This window comes from Meleagris gallopavo, chromosome 23 (assembly GCF_905368555.1).
Source record: "Meleagris gallopavo chromosome 23, MGAL_WU_HG_1.1, whole genome shotgun sequence".
NCBI classification, from domain to species: domain Eukaryota; kingdom Metazoa; phylum Chordata; class Aves; order Galliformes; family Phasianidae; genus Meleagris; species Meleagris gallopavo.
This window is the reverse complement of record NC_139426.1, coordinates 3,726,858-3,743,458: the sequence shown is the minus strand read 5'-3', so window position 1 is coordinate 3,743,458 and position 16,601 is coordinate 3,726,858. Positions and strand designations below refer to the sequence as shown.

Below are 16,601 nucleotides of genomic sequence, written 5' to 3'. Positions count from 1 at the left end.
GCAGAACTCTCAGTTTTGGGAGATGGACATGAAATAATCTGAAAGGTAAGATAGAACCTAATGTTTTTGTAGCTATCAGTGTTTTCTGTTACCACGCAAAACCCACTGACTGAACATAACTTTAAATGGGGCAGGCTGCCTTCTGCTAAGTACTGCTACAGCAGGCATTCAGGCGAACCCACTGTATGAAGATTTGAGTTGGATTGTGGCACATACAAAGTTACACTGCCTGTGTAATTATTATGTATCCTTGCCAGTTCAGTGTGTCTGGGCAAGTACCCACTGAGATTTGACTGGAATTGGAGGGAAGCTTGCAGTCACCTTGAAGCCTGTTTTGCCAAGGCATGTAATTGCTTCTTACAGTATATATTTCTGGCTTGTAACATTGCAGGCCATGGCAGGTAAAAGAGTTTCCTGCTGTTTTTAATAGCTACTTATTACAGTCTTTTTATGTTCAAGCCTTTATGAAAGAGCGTATATGGCTGTCCATAAACAATTTTTGAAGCATGCTCTATTACACTGAGAGCTCATTACACTGAGTGCACTGGGCATACTAGCTGTCAGCAGGCTTTTTCTGTGAGCTCATGACTCACATTCTTCCTGTTATCAACTATTTTATCAATCTTGCTCAAGGCTGCAATACTTTGCTTTTTTCTAGCTCAGCTTAGCAATGGAAATCCTACTGCTCATGCTGTACAAGAGGAAAGGAGGATTTTACCCGGAGCTTTTTCACATATATCTAAAATAACAGATAGCATAATTGCTGACATCCTGCATGTATTAGGAATATTGAACTCACCTACTTCAGGCAAATTCTGAGCTGGAAGTCACAGAGACCATGCTGATACTTCTTGTAGAAGGCAGTGATGATCCTTCAAATCTAACTTTAAGAAAACAAATAGAGGGCTTTCACTGCTGTTCTTTCTTTTTTTCTGTTACCAAGGTTAGAGCTTAGATGCCTGCAAGTTATTCAATATTGCAGTTCTTAAACTTCAGAATTAAATTATTAACGTGGCCTAGCATAGTCTGAATTAAACAGATACTTTTTTTCTTAATCATTCTGTTACAGTAACAAAATAATCAGACTTTTATAAGCTGATGGGAGCTGCAGTTCAGCTTTCAGCTTAACTTTCAGGAGTAATTTGAATCATCTGCAAAGAGCACATACTTAGTACTTAGCTCTCCTTAAAGCTCTCTTATAGTCAACATTCTTCAAATGTCTCAGTGAAAAATGAGAAGCAATTAGCTAATAGGCTAACGGACTTCAGTGCTGTATCTCATCCCCTAATTTCTATGAAAAATCATTTTTTAATGGTCAAGTTTATGTACTGCTGCTTGGATCTATTTCAACAGTGCAATCAATCAAAGCTGAAAACTAAAATACCTCAATTAATGGCATTTTTAAATGTAGCAGTTCAATTATCCTTATAAATTGGCTTTTTTTTTTAGGGTAGCCTTCTGATCATTATATTCTGAATGTCAGTTCAGAGCTAGAATTCTGTCAGTGAAAACAAAGAGCTACTGCCAGATCTAGTGTTTCTACATCAAACAATCACAGAACTTTTCAGTACACAACCTCCAGCTTTCAGCCAGCACCGTCCATATACCAGCAGTGTTACATGCACAAGTGTTTGGTCAGAAGTGACAGATTTTAGCTGAGGACAACAGACAATTGAAGCACCATCTCCATTAGAGACAGAAGCGTAGATCAAAGCAAAAAATGATATTTGGTCACTCTGCTTATCTAGCATATGCAAATCAGGAGAAACAAACCATGCTCTGTAATTTAATTTAACACTAGATTAGATGTATGTTTTGTAGATGAAAAGTGTTTGATTCACTTTAGCTCAGTTAAGCTGCAAATTCCCTAACTATGCAAAAATTAGCATTTCCTTGATGTAATTCCTTTAAGAAGTTTTAAAATTTAAACATAGGAACAGTGCTGCACGTGATTCATAAGTATGAACATCTTATAGGTGCTCAGGAGGGAGGGATGCAGCACAGGTCTTGAACATTGCCAGAAGACAAAAGCTGGGGTGGCTGCTGCTTTGCTCTGTTAATGACAAAACATTTAGAATATCAAAGCCCCAACTTAATCTTCATTATTTACACATCCAAGTAAACAAACCTACCTTGTAACAGGTTCCTTTCTCAGAAATACATTTGCCATGAATGAGTAGCCTCAATTAATGGTCTTCAACTGTGTTAATGATTTCTTCCTTAAAACATCACATACTCTTGCATCTCCTATATGAAGTGGGCTGATGACCAGTATATATGACAACACACAAAGCCTCACAAACTTCAGGAAAGCAAGTAATGTATAGGGACATTATTAAAATAAAATAAAATAAAATATGAAAAGTAAGGAAACACCAGCAAGAGGAAAGATTTTCTGTTGAATACAGAATCTCTACAGTTTATCATCATCTACCTAGATTACTCTGCATTAGTCAGTAGAATAATTAATTTAAAAAATTATCTTATTCCTGGAGGTGGAGCAGTTCTGGACTGGGAAACAGGAGAATATTTAAAAGTGCCATTGTGAAATGTAGATCTGAAGGTAGGAGGAATTCGTTTTTAGTCAGCGTTTGGGAAGCCCGTATCAGACCAGCAGAGGGCAATAGTGATTTCCGACCACCACTAAGAGGGCCGTATTCCGCAACGTTTAGAAAGTGTCACACAACTTCTTGGAGGTGATTACTGTACATCAACAAAATCACAGGAGAGAAATGACACAGAATATGCTTTAATTGCCAAGACAACAAGAGATACGGCTATTAAAAAGGAAAATGTTTATAATATCTAAACAAATCTATCAGAAATGGAAGTGAGGAAGAGGTAAAAAAATTATTGGAGAAATTAAATTGTCCTTTGCAGGGAGTTGCACATACTGAGGTATGAATATGCTCAGTGGATATGCTTGGCTTTAAATTCTATCAATAAAGGAGTTTCTTCTTAATAACAGTAAGGTTTTGTTTAGTGAACAATTAAGGCATTTTGGCTGTAAACTTTGTTGAAATCTGACAGTCCTTTCATTTTTGGAACAAGAAAATGTAACTAAGCACATTTACATAAAAAAAAAAAATCATTAAGCTTGCTAACCTGCAAGAGCAATCACTGGCAGGCTAACCTTGGTCTTCTAGGATAGTAAGGGAAGACCAGAGAAGTTATTGAAAGGTAAATCATGCCATGTTAGAATCTTCACTTTCAGTCACAGGTGTTTCATTTTCCTCAATTCTCTTTCCCTTAGCTGCACTGGACTTCTTCTTCTTCTCCTTTTGTTCCATGCTACTTGATGCAAGCTCTTCACTCTTCTGGGTGATGTACTTAAGCTGAGAAAAATAAACTAATCAGTGGTCTAATGAGGAACATTAGACCTTGACATAAATAGTGCACAATTATTAAGAACAAAAAATTCAGCTCCAGTCTTAGCCTTTACTATGCCCTTTCACTCTGAGTTCTTGTTGCATAGTTTAAATCACACATAAGGGGAAAAAAAATGCATAAAATGAAAGTTAGCATTCAATTTAGCCTTCAAAACTTCATTTGCAGTTCTGTTTTTAAAAGCAGCACCAATTTATACTGTAAAGTTCCTAAAAAGCAAAGATAAGCCTCCTCCTATAGGCCAGCACATAAGAGAAATGAACTGAATCACCCTTATGTTAATCCTACTAGGAGACCCAGCACCTTGACGTGGGTGCAAACTGTGTCTGACCTTAGGCTAAAATAAAGGAATACAATGTCAGGAAAAATATAGTGCTTGTTTATTGTATTCGTACATTTGGAACATCAGAAGCTCTACTGCAACCACAGCATTGTTGCTTAAATTGCGATCAGATGCCCACAGTGAGGCATAGTATCATGAAGAAAAATGTGATGAAAATTAAAACAAATCATGGGATCATGCCCATCCATCATCTATAAACCAGTTAAACTGCTTAAACAACAGCTGCTTCAACATTTAAAGCCTTCACTCAGATGCTCTTAGGAATTAATCAACAGGTATGAGGAAGTTGTAAGACAGAAAATACAGTGAATCTCACCAAAGAATTGCTCCTTCTAGCCAAAAGCTTCACGTCTTCTGAAGTGATTGTGCTTCGCTTTGCATGCCTGCATATAATTTAAAAACACTTCTTGATGTGTTTGCTAACTCCAGGTGTAAAAAGTCACGCAGAACATTTAACTAATGGGGCCTAATATGGACCCAGTAAACCAACAATACCCATCTTTTGTAAAAAGGATTTTGTGTGCTGAGTCACATATGCATACATCCAAATACACATATGTAGAAACAGTAGCGTTCAGTAACCAGAACATCAGGCACTGCCACTCACTCTGACTTCCCAGTGTGTTACTGAGTTGGTTTTCACTCAGACACAGACTCCTTAAACATTCCCTTACCTCCTTGGAGCAACCAGTCGAACCACAGGTATGCTAGCAAGCATCTGTCACTCCCAAACCACCCAGCACCACTACACATCAACACAGCTGACAATTATATGCAGTTCGCTAATCTAAATAATCAAACATGCTGCACATGTGGACTTCCAAGATGAGGAAGAACCAATAGCAGCATGTCTATTTCTTAATTACACAGTAACTATTTAATCAGCCAAGATTGCTCTTTAAAACCTTAAAAAAGAATTGCAAGATGCATTTTAAAGATTATGCAATTAAAATCAGATGTATTGCCTGATGTTTGGGTGGTCTGATGGAGACAGGGGCTGGACTCGATGATCCTTAAGGTCCCTTCCAGCATGGGACATTATTTAATTCAGGCTAATACAAAAATGCCTTCACAATGTCCTGGCAAACATACCTGGCAAACATCTCGAGGTCTCTTGCAAAGTTTTCTGGAGAAAAAAAGAGAGAGACATGTTGTATTTTAGAATGTTGCATCTGATTTGGAAGAGCTACGTGATGCTCTAATACAAAGGTGCAATGGCAAATTGTCAAATTAAGTTACAAGAAGCGACCACAGCTTGTTCTCACACATCACTGCTGCAGAGGCAGATGGGCCGCGAGTACTTCGCATACATTTAAGTGCTTTTTCGAGGTAAGAAAAACAGAATGACTATTTCTTGTAGCTGTAAAGTCACGACACAAGAAGCTCTGCGTCACTGACAGCCCGAGGCTCTTTCTCTTAGCGCAGCTCATCCCCAGCAGCTGCCGTTGGGCCGCAGGGTAACACGCAGACGTACCGCACTGCCTGAAGGTGATCTCGGATATGGCGGCGACGGTTTGCTTGCTGAACAGCACGCCCTTGTCCTCAGCGACGCCCTGGCACAGGCAGCCCGTCGTGTAGTGCACCGCGGCCCGCAGCCTCTGCAAGACGGCCCCGCACAGCTCAGCCCGCAGCCCGCCCGGCGCACACAGCGCTTCACCCGCGCGGGGCCCCCCGCCCCGGCTCCATCTTGTTCCAGCCGGGCCCCCCCGAGCACGGGCGGGGGGACCAGAAGGACAAGAGGCGGCCCCGCCGCACCTGGATGAGCAGCTCCCGCTGCTCGCCGCCCGCCGCCTCCATCGCCCGCCCGCCTGAAGTTTCCCGCCCAGCGCTGAGGCGGGGCCGCGCCGCCGCCATGTTGGGCCCCGCCCCCCCCCGGCAGCTCCCTCAGCCCCGCAGGCACGGCTGGAACCGGGTGGGTTTATAAGGCGTACTGGGATGGACGCGTGGAAGCATCCCGTTCCGCCCCAAAACGCCTCTGCGCACGCGGAGTTCCGCTGTAACGCCGGGCAGAGCCGTTCCTGCTCACCACAGAGAATTGTAACACAAAGCACCTGAACAGCAACTGCTTAAACTTCCACAGCACTTCAGGTGCCAGTGCCTGCAATAACACATTGGTGTTACAGAGAACCCCTAGATCTACAAAAAGTTGCTTTAAATCATAAGCAATCCCTTGTTAAATCACACTGGCACTCAGCTGCTGAGCAGCTTTCCTGCTAAAGGGAGCACAAAATTAATCCACACATCAGTTCACAGCTCAAAACATATTGCACGACAGTTCTGCGAAATAAAGGTGCAAGCATTCAGGTAAATTTTCAACAGTCCTTAAAACGTTGGGATTAGATGAAAAGCAGAGCCAATCTTGCATGCTGCTGCAGGTTATTTTACTTGGCCCGGGGCAGGAGGAGGCACAACACATGGCTAGGAAGAATCAGCAGGGAACTGCAGCTGCACAGAGAACTGACAGCCAGACCTGTCTTGACACCTCTAATCTGTACCAAAGTTTCCCATGCCCCATCCCACCCTTCATCCTTTCACAAGAAGCAGCTTGCAGTGTGCAGGACCCCGTGCAGGTGAATACCCAGAAATCAATCTTCAAAAACCCAGCCGCTGACTGCTGTGAACCAACAAGAAGAAAAACTCTTTACCTCCCTGGAATCTCATGCAGCGTTACTGTGCTGACTGTCTGCCACTCTCCACTTTAGCAATTATTGAACTGCAGGCTTCTCTATCTTGATTCTATGAGTTTATGCACTATAATACAATAAAAATATTAGCACATTAAAACGCATTAAGAATTAGCACATTAAAATTCTGTTCAAAGACATTTTAGCCAGCAGCAAAGGAAAAAAAAAAAAAAACATCTCAACATACGTACAAGCAGGTTTATTTAGCTTTCTTATATATGTGAAATATACCCACAAGTTATTACAAAAGTGTGCAAATGCAAGTTCTAACACAATACAGTAAAAAGGGGTGTTCACAGAGGAATATCTGAGATCTATAGTATCTCAGCTTCAAGAGGGAATATTTCCATTAGACATTGTAGGCAGAAGAGGACACATTTCCTCCATGGCCTGTCCAGTTAGTATGGATAAATACACCTGGCTTCGATAATAACTCATATGTATGTGCACCAAAGTAATCACGCTGAGCCTAGAATAAGAACACACACACACAACATAAAAAGACACATGTATATGACAGCCACACAAGTAGTGGAAATAGCACACACTGACACATGAGCATATGAATTCAAGAAATGAAATCTGACTCCAGTACAACATTCAAAACTATTGCATCATTATTAGGAAAGACTACAATAAAACATTTATTAAAATCTACTAATCAGCAGTTTCACAGAAAGACAACTGTATTCTTTCTGACATGTACAAGCCTGAAAGACTTACATACATCCAGAACTCTAAAGATATGTATGTTTTTTTTTTTTTGTTTGTTTGTTTTTAAACAAAACATTTTTATCCAAAAGCAACACTACTCCCTGCTTTAGAGATGGAATATTAATACACACTGGGCACTGTCATACCACTGCCTCTTGTATTCTATGGACTGATATCTCATAGCATCTTATTGGCTTAAATTTCAGGTTTTGAAGTATATTAGGCAATCAATGCCTACATTTTTACAGTGGTGGAGCGACCATGAGATAACTGCCATCACGATCCTTAGATCAGTAATTAAATAATAACATGCTGATATTTCAGTAGATAGATCTACCACACTATTTCAGGCACCTACCTGGATCAGGTTAGCTGGCAGCACTTCATGTCTGTATCCATCATAAAAAGAAAGTGCTGTAGTGAAGCAGGGCATAGGAATACCACGCTGGACTCCAGTACTGATTACATGTCGCCAGGAGTCCTGGGCCAGAGGGGAAGGGGAGAAAAAAAAAAAAAAGAACAAAAAAGAGAAACATACATGTTAGCACGTACACCATTCCAGTTTAACACTGTGTGCAATTTCACATTATATGTGAAATCTAAGTCTGAGCAAATGCAGTGATATATTCCTGATTTAACACAAAAAGGTTGATCCAAAATAATAGCAAGTGAGCCAGTCAGCAATCAAGCAAATAAAAGTGCAGGCATATACTTCACATGCAGTCCAATGACAATTGAGACAAGAATGTTGTTTCTTTACAAATCATCAGCACATCCTAAGAACATGAACACAGTGAGGCATTTTCAGGACACCTAATCAAGCACACAGCCACCACCCAAACATAAGAAATCAGCATGTTGCTTCAGACAGATAATCATTATTTCAGCTGTACACCTGATTTAGGAACCTCCATGGAATAATCAGTTTCAATAAAATGAGTTATTAATGATAAGACTTCTTTGTTGTCCAGATAATCAGTTTTTAGTTCTGCCTGTCATCTCCCACCCAAATCAGGGCACTGTTTGGACAGTCTAATGAATGGTTGGTTTGACACGTTGTTATTTCGGTGCTACTGCAAACAACTAGAACAAAGTGTGATACTTTGTACCACTGAAGTCCAAGCGCAGCAGGCACAAGGCACCTGGCAGTGATGAGAATGCTCATACAGGCTAGACGATTTTTCCTGACACTGTGGTTCTACTGAACTGCTACCTTCCTGCTTAGGGTTCTTCTGTAATGGTACAGTGGAAATCTTTAGTTTTTAATGGTAGCTTCTCTAGAACTAAAGAGAAGAACCATGGTACAACAATGATGATATGTTTATTTGCTCCTGTATTATCTTGACATTGATAATGTACCTTATAATATTATGCGAGATCTCGATTTGCTGCTTGATATACCTGGATGATCATTTATAAAGTGGTGCAAAACCCTTTTTCTTTATTTAGCACTACCGCTTTTCAGCTTTTTGATGAAAAAGAGGCAAGTGGCATTTGTAGGTATTTTGAAGGATAGGTCACCAACCTTGGCATGTTGAAAAATTCTAATTTGAATCTCAATAATTTTCTTGTACTATTTCAACCACCTCCAATTATATGGCTTATTTCTCATCCTAATCTTCCAAGACTGGTATGTTCTATTAAAGGATACCTCAAAGCCATAAATGATTAATTCCTGATCAGAAATGTGTGCAGGAAAAATACACGAATAGTCTGAAGACTGGTTAGAAATCTTTGGGATTAAGGATGCTGCATAAATAGGATTCAAAGAAGTTCTTCCCACCTTTTCATTTTTCTGATAAAATAAAGTTGTGATGGAAACAAAGTGCAGAAGTTCAGACTATTTATTGCTGTTTTTTTGTTTTTCCTTCTTTGGGAACTCACCTGGCATTTTTCTACAGCTGTCTTAAAGAAATCATCCAACAGCAAATTCTGAAGTTCAGGGTTTCGATCAAAAGCATCTTTGATTTTTCCCAGGAACACACTAGGGAGAATACATACAAACCAGAAATCAAACTGTGTACCTTAAATGCCAAGACTTGACTCAGCCTATGAAAATCTGTGGTAGCTAAGCCACCAGAAAACTGACGTCATCTGTAATCTCTAATGCTGACTATAGAAACAGATTCCCAGAATCTTACCAACAGGTTAAATCCATGGATTTTCTTATCTCTAGGCTTCTCAGTCTAGCACTGCATGAAGTAAGTTGCCTCCTCTTCGCCCCTCAGCAACTACACCACCTCTTCATCTCAATTACCTTCTGATGATGCAGCCTCCCCTCCACATCAGTGCAATGCCACCATAATTCAGTGTCCAGCCAAATTCTTTGGCTGCTTGTCTCAGCAGCATGAAGCCTTGAGCGTAGGAGATAATCTTGGAAGCATACAGGGCCTAAAACAAACAAAATAATAGAATTGAACCTGCAAAGTTGAATGAGAAGTAGACCCGAGCCCCTCATCACAGTTTACAGCATCCACAACTTGTTCTGACCAGCAGCTTTAATAGAGTGCTCTGGCAAACACAATGACTCACCTTGCGTATGTCCTCAAGAAATGCCTTCTTGTTCCCACTAAATTGAGTCAATTTAGGCCCATTCAGCAGCTTACTGGCCTGCACTCTCTCATCCTTGAGGGACGACAGGCACCGTGCAAACACAGCCTCACCTTTGGGTAGGGTAGGAAAGAACAGAGAATTAGTAAGATCAGTACCACCACTAAGGTCTGAGTAATGTACTATTACATAGCGACTGCCACTGCTCATAGTGAAACAGAGCCACGTGGAAAGAAGTGTACAAACTGTTTCAGCTGTTACTGAGGGATCAGTCTGGCAGCCAGCACAGCCACTGAGTAAATACTGGCTGACACAGCTTTGAAATGATCAAAAATCCACAGAAAGCACATCTAAAATCAAATCAGCAGATTTGAACAAAGAAGTTAACTTACACAGGGAAATAAACTCGATAAATCCAGTAGGCTCACAACATCAGTTTTCAGAAGCCCACTAGATGGTTTTATAACACCACTAAGCAGATTACTGAACATCATTCTCCAGGGCTAAGGAGGGAGCCAAGTCGTGTCTTCAGCTCCTAAGGAGTAAGCCTGAATGCCAACCTCTTGACCTGACTCTGACTCACTCTATTTCTAATCATGCTGTTTCAGGTTGTATTTATTTGCAATTGAAAATAGCATGGTTAAATGAGAATAAAAATAAAAAGTTTTCTTTCCAGAGTCTGATAGGGGGAAAGCAATTAAAAAGGAAATTAAAGAGTGATTAAAAAGAAAAAGAAAGCTTTCATATTGAACTCTTCTTCCTCCTTAAAAACAGTTGTGAATTAAAAAAAAGAAGGAGGAGTCACATTTGTACAGGACTCTGGTCCTTCCCTGCTGAAGGATTAACAGACTGTATCAAAATCAGAACACGCTCCTCTCCATTTCTGCAAAAACTTCCTTCTACAGCTTAGGAGGAAAAGGAGGGAGGAAGGGAAAGGTGTTACGAAAAAGCAGAGGTAGCATGACTCTGCCTTCACAAGAAGACTGCAAGTCATGCTTATGCAATAGTCACACAGAAACTGCCCTAGGAATGGCCATGTTTGCAGGACTGTTGCGTGTACTTCCTTATCCACTGATCATTACCTAACAGTGCACCCGGGCACTGGGTAGGACTAACCAGGGAGTGTCTCCTCCACCCTCAGTCTTCGCAGGAACACTAAACCAAGGAACATCACAAGGGCGCAAGTGAGAAATTCTATCTTTCAAGCCTACAACTGACAGTTTGTAACTGTGGCAGAACACAAAAACCATTTACAAAGCTTGCTTTGTAAAAACACATTGTTGCAATGCAGACACATTTCCCTCAGAGCTATCACGCCAGTTATTCTTTTCAGTATATTGAATACAGTTTATCTTCCAAGGAAACACGACTTGAATATTCAGGCAACAGAAAAACAGGGGAGAAAGCAAGAAAAAAAGCCAACCTGAGACTAAAAAACTGAGTCATCTTATTTACTCAAAGGGAAAGCCTACATCAGCCCTGTGGTTAAGAGATTATTCTAAAAGTGTTACAACTCCTGTGTCACAATGCTGAGCCAGGCTGCAAAGAAGTGCAGATACCACAGAGTTAGGGCTGTATGTGAGCAGGTACATTCTTATATCTTTTAGGGATACAATCTGAAGGAATTACAAGATACATTCTCATCATCTTTGGGTTTTGATGAGCAGCCTTATTAGGCACAAAACCAGCACAGTCCAGTCCCTGTGTTTTTGTCTACTTGCAGTGAATCATAAAAATAGGAGAAGGAAATGTTTAAGAAGACATCTGAAAAACAAGAACTTACCAAGCAGTGGTCAAGGAACAAAGTTTTGGATTTCCCCATTGCTTTTTTTTATTATTATTATTACTATTATTACAATATTCCTTAGTGTGATATGCCATGTGCAGGTAGGAAAGACAAGGCTGTTTACCTATGAGAGTGACAGGGACTCCATATTCCAGGGCAGAAATTGCTGTCCACTTCCCAGTGCCTTTTTGTCCTGCACTGTCCCTGATCTTTGGAAGGAGGTATTTGCCATCCTTATCTTTGAATTTGAGAATATTGGCTGTGATTTCAATCAGGAAAGAGTCCAGTTCAGTCTTATTCCATTCCTCAAATACCTGAAAGAGGAGAAAAAGTTCAGGCAGACAGATACATAGTACACACCAATTTACTGTGTTATCTAACACATATTTACTGATTCACTGATGTACGTAGAAACACAGATGCATACATATGCTTGCAGAAGGAGCTCTCATATTAGCTCAGTTACTGGTTTTACTAGCTTTTGCCAGGCAAGATGTTGCTTCCTAAGGAGAAATCAACTGCAGAACAGGAGAATTTAAACATCTGTAAACGCTCAAGTGTAAGTGCTCCCTACCTCACAGCTATTTGAAGTTCAGGCACTCTGTGCACCTGGCCTTGGCCAAAGTCAGAAAAATTAACTTTACACACACACAGCAGCTTTAACTAAGCCCAGCTGCCTCTATCAAGTGCAGCCAGCCAGCATGGCTCAGGAAGGGAAGACACTAAAAAACTGCAAATCACCTGTGACATCTCATCGTGGTCCATGCCCACAACATCTTTCATCAGGTGGTAGGCCTCACAGATCAACTGCATGTCTCCATATTCAATCCCATTGTGCACCATCTTCACAAAGTGTCCAGCACCCTCCTCTCCTACCTGTCAAGAAATACAGAAAAGAAAAAAAAGCCATCAGTAATACTGCTGTCACCATTTTCAGTATTTAATACCTATCTATGGATTCCTTCTCTCCAATAAAGCTTCACAAACCCAGCGCTAACAGAAAACGCTGTCAGTGCAATCACAGATCTGCTTTGCTTCCCCACCACATGACCCAGCCATGAAACATTTTTCTCCTATTGGATTGGATAACATCTCAGAGTTGGTCAATCTGAACTGAAGGCAGGCAGCCAGAAAACCCACGTAGCAATGTGGATAGCTTTAACTGCATTTTATGCATGATACACAGCATAAGCATAAGGGCAGTATCAAATTAATATTTACCCAGTCACAACAAGGTTCCCCAGATCCCACTTTAGCAGCAATGCTTTGAAATATGGTCTTGATATGTGGCCTGTGGACAGAAATAACATGGCTCAGCAGGTAAGAGGATACAACCATCACAGGAGAAAAATCCATCCTTCTGTAGGAATGGGATGAGGGCATGCAGGCAGGCCGACAACACATCACACAGTACTGTCACAAAGTAGAGTATGCTTTCCCCAGAACTAGATACTGCTTGCAAGAAAAGGGGACAGACCATGTTACACATTTAAAAGTATTGCTCAGTCAACCTTACTGGACCTGAAGGTGTTCAAATATTACTTTCTCCATTTTACACATGGGGAAACGAAGGTGGGTTATGGTAGAATTCATACTCCAAGAGCATCAGTGGCAGAGCTGAAGCAAAGTAATATTCTGTTTAATAGTTACAAAAAATAATCCAGGGTGATCCAGAGGTTCACAAACAACAGACAGGAATTTTGCTTAAATTCAAAAAGAAGTACTTTCTCCCTCCCATGTATTTCTCCCTCTAGATTTCTGTGAGTATTACTTTTGCCTGTGAGTTCCAGAAAGAAAAACCTGACTTGTTTTTTCTTGCTATAAAAAATCTGGCACTGGCTGGTGACTCCAGCTATGTTGAGAAATCCTGAACCTTGAGGAAGTAAGAAGGCAACGTATCTTGTTCTCTCCACACCCACGCCCCTCCTCCTTCCTTCCTTCAGCTCTCAACACGAACCGAATGATTGTTGCAGACCAGTCTGAAGAATCTACCAGCTCATGCTTACCAGGCTTCTTTGGATCCTCCCGGCATGAGTGAAGGACCATACCTCGCCCCCTCCTCTCCACCACTAACACCACTGCCAACAAATAAGAGGCCTTTTTTCAGCAGCTCCTTACAGCGCCTCTGGAACAACAACAAAAAGTCAGTTACATATCTTTTAATACCAGAGTCTTACAAACAAAAGTTAGTAAACCAGACCTGAAATCAGGTTTTCAGCTCTGCTTTAGACGTGCTACCAAACAACTTCAGACAATGCTCATGCATACTCAAAAGTGAGCGTTAGGAAACTCAGTGCTTCTCTGACACAGATCCTTGCAAAAGAGTCATGCAGAGAGAACAAATTCCTCATAACCAACAGGTAGAAAAGTGCAGTACTGAGGCTGGAAACATCTCAGGATTAAGTGCCAGGTGACACATGCTGTGTGCTGAGATATGAGGGAGGCAGAATAAGCTCAAGTTGCTGATTTCATTACAGAGCAAAGGTGCAATCATGGATAACTGTATGGGAAATTAATTCCCTTCGAGTGGGAGAGAAACACAGCCTGAGATTCATAAGCAGAGCTGCAAGCTCTCCAAGTATTAAACCTCATTTAAGAACTGTTTTTCACTCTGATTGCCCAAGTTGCTTATCCAAGATAAGAATGCAAAAGCAAAAGGGCTGACAGCAATACCTCTCTAATGTGCAGAAATACTAAATTACTTGCAACACTGTTAACACAGTCATCCCAGACACACTAAGAAGTCTGCTCATACCTAGGCCTTTAAAAAAAAAAAAAAAAAAGATTGAAGAACCAGATCACTGCTCTTCTGTTTTTGTTACCAAGACAGCCAAAGCAGCTATTCTGTCTTATTGCATTTTCCAGCAGTCCCGTAGGACAGAGACACAATAACTAATGTAATATTGTCCACACCACTTCAGAACCTGCATTTCAAGACCCAACCAATTCAACAAATATCCTCCGATGTTCTCATCTCCCTGAAAACTCCACAAGACTGTAACAAGATGTTTTCTAAGAGCCTTCAATCTCTTAAAAGCTGTCAATAAAAATAATCTTTGATGATCTGGAAAATTTCTATAAGATATACTTACAGAACAGTCCCTACATATTGCAGAAACTACGGTTTATTAGAATGTATAATCTAGTTCAGCGATGAGAACTCAGTCTGGCCTTCCTAAGGGAAGATGGCATCTTATTGGCCAACTGTTCTCATGATTGGAGGAGAAAAAAATCATGGGAAGTGTATTTTATCCATCCATTTTGGGCAGAAAACAGGCTTACCGTGGTATCTCTATACTCAGAATTCCCACCATCAATTATGATGTCCCCGGTCTCCAACAACGGCACCTACGAAAAAATAAATCTGCGTTTTGTCTTTTCACTGGACTCAAAGATTCAGTACTGACAAACAATTGAGACCTTCCAGAGGAAACTTCCCCAAGAGACAGAGAATTCACAATTAGAAAGAACATCTGCCTCACTAATTTATTGATGAAATCATCCACTGCACTTCCAGCCTTCACCAGCAAGATGATGCGACGAGGCTTCTTTAGCTTGGAGACCATCTCCTCCAGGCTGTGAGCACCGATCACTTTGGTTCCTTTGGCCTCATTGGCCAGAAAGTCATCCACTTTGGAAACCGTCCTGTTAAAAGCACAGACCTGGAGGAGCAAGAAAACAAGTTACTAAAGCTGACAGCTGAAAGGTTACTTGAGCTCAGGCTAAAGGTTATATAAATAAGGTTCAACATAATGCGTTCTCCTGCTTCCACCCAAAGACGCTGAGTAGACACGAGCCCTGTAGCATGTCATTGCAGGAGCCTTAGGAGCCTTTTATTAATGGCCAAGCCCAAAGCAAACTTAAGAGAAAAAGCACACTTATAGACAGCCAAGGCACCAGGTAGCTGACCAAGTACAGGCACGCCAGGCTGCTTTTCTCAAAGGGCAGCTGGGGTTAGGATTAAAAGGAGGAAACACCACCCATCAGGGCATCACAAGAAGAAAAACAAAACGCTGAGCTCCGGCCCTAGGAGCTACTGAGCCAGCCCTTCTGCACGACGTTTTCTTTCACTTACCACAAAGCCGTGATCGTTCATGTTCAGAATCAGGTTCTGACCCATCACGGCCAGTCCGATCAACGCAATATCAGCTCTGGGAAGGAAGAGAACCACAAACGTCAGGCACCAGCAGCGATCCGGGGCACACCATGCCCCGCTGGGCCGTTCCTCCCTCGGGAACCGGCAGCTCCGGTCCCACCATGGGCAATTCCAGTTCTGCTCGGGGATCCGAACCCAGGCAGAGGCCGCGGGCCGTCAGCGCGCTCCGACCCAGCGCCCGGCGGCGCCCTTCCCGCCCGCCCCCCTCCCGGAGCTGCCGCGTTCCGCACGAAGCGGCCTGGCGGCCGGGGGAGGCCGGGAGCGCTGCCTCAAACGCAGGGCGGAACGCCGCCCGGGCTCCGCTCGGCAGGGCCGCTCCCTGAGGCGGGCAGCGCATCCCGGCTTCGCGGCCATCCCCGGAGACGGCCAGGCAGTCCCCTCCCGCCCCTGGCCCCGCCCGAGGACAGCCCGACACCCGCACTCACTCGGCCATGGCGGCGGCGCTGCCGGTCTCACAGACGGCTCTCACTGACGGACGGCCGCGGCGCGCGCCGCTCGCTCCCTCAGCCGCACGGGACGGGGGGGGGGCGGAACGGAGCGCGCCCATTGGCTGATCCCGCCCAGCGCCGCCTTCCCGCCCATGGGGCGACGGCTCAGGCCCGAGGAGCGCAGCGCCGAACGCCTCGCCCCCTTAAAGGGACGGGAGTGCGACACGGCGCCGGGCCTGAGCCCCGGGACGGACAGACGGAAGAGCCTCCGAAGCCCTACGCGGGCATGGCAGCCCCCGGGGCCGGGAGAGGGGCGGCGCGGCCGAGGGCTGCTGGCACTGCAGAGGTTTCCTCAGCAGCCAAACCCGCAGGAGGGCGGCAGGCCGCAGATTTGCGCTTCAGGCACCCGCCCGCGTACAAACCCACAGATGTTGGCAGCCGACACCCACCCCGGGGCCTCCCGTCTGCCTGGATGCCTTGCAACTCTTGTTTCCTCTCTCCTTTAATTAAACAGCATTAATTGCCAAAACACCAGGGTTGGAAAACTGTACCC

General features: G+C 43.0%; 2 protein-coding genes across 2 annotated transcripts; both read right to left on the bottom strand.

Moving 5' to 3' along the window:
• Window positions 1-2,733: 2,733 nt before the first annotated feature.
• Window positions 2,734-5,641, bottom strand: CENPS (centromere protein S). The gene is made up of 5 exons (XM_085242358.1): window positions 5,486-5,641; window positions 5,205-5,328; window positions 4,823-4,856; window positions 4,047-4,113; window positions 2,734-3,335 (listed from the first exon to the last, which is right to left on the bottom strand). The coding sequence occupies exons 1-5, from the start codon at window positions 5,582-5,584 to the stop codon at window positions 3,186-3,188; spliced, it is 474 nt and encodes a 157-aa protein (XP_085098484.1). The 5' UTR covers window positions 5,585-5,641; the 3' UTR covers window positions 2,734-3,185.
• Window positions 5,642-6,598: 957 nt separating this feature from the next.
• Window positions 6,599-16,181, bottom strand: PGD (phosphogluconate dehydrogenase). Its single transcript, XM_085242350.1, has 13 exons — window positions 16,046-16,181; window positions 15,540-15,615; window positions 14,947-15,126; window positions 14,747-14,812; window positions 13,471-13,589; window positions 12,686-12,755; window positions 12,206-12,340; window positions 11,589-11,778; window positions 9,661-9,791; window positions 9,386-9,519; window positions 9,013-9,112; window positions 7,487-7,609; window positions 6,599-6,883 (listed from the first exon to the last, which is right to left on the bottom strand). The coding sequence occupies exons 1-13, from the start codon at window positions 16,165-16,167 to the stop codon at window positions 6,764-6,766; spliced, it is 1,566 nt and encodes a 521-aa protein (XP_085098476.1). The 5' UTR covers window positions 16,168-16,181; the 3' UTR covers window positions 6,599-6,763.
• Between the last annotated feature and the right edge of the window lie 420 nt (window positions 16,182-16,601).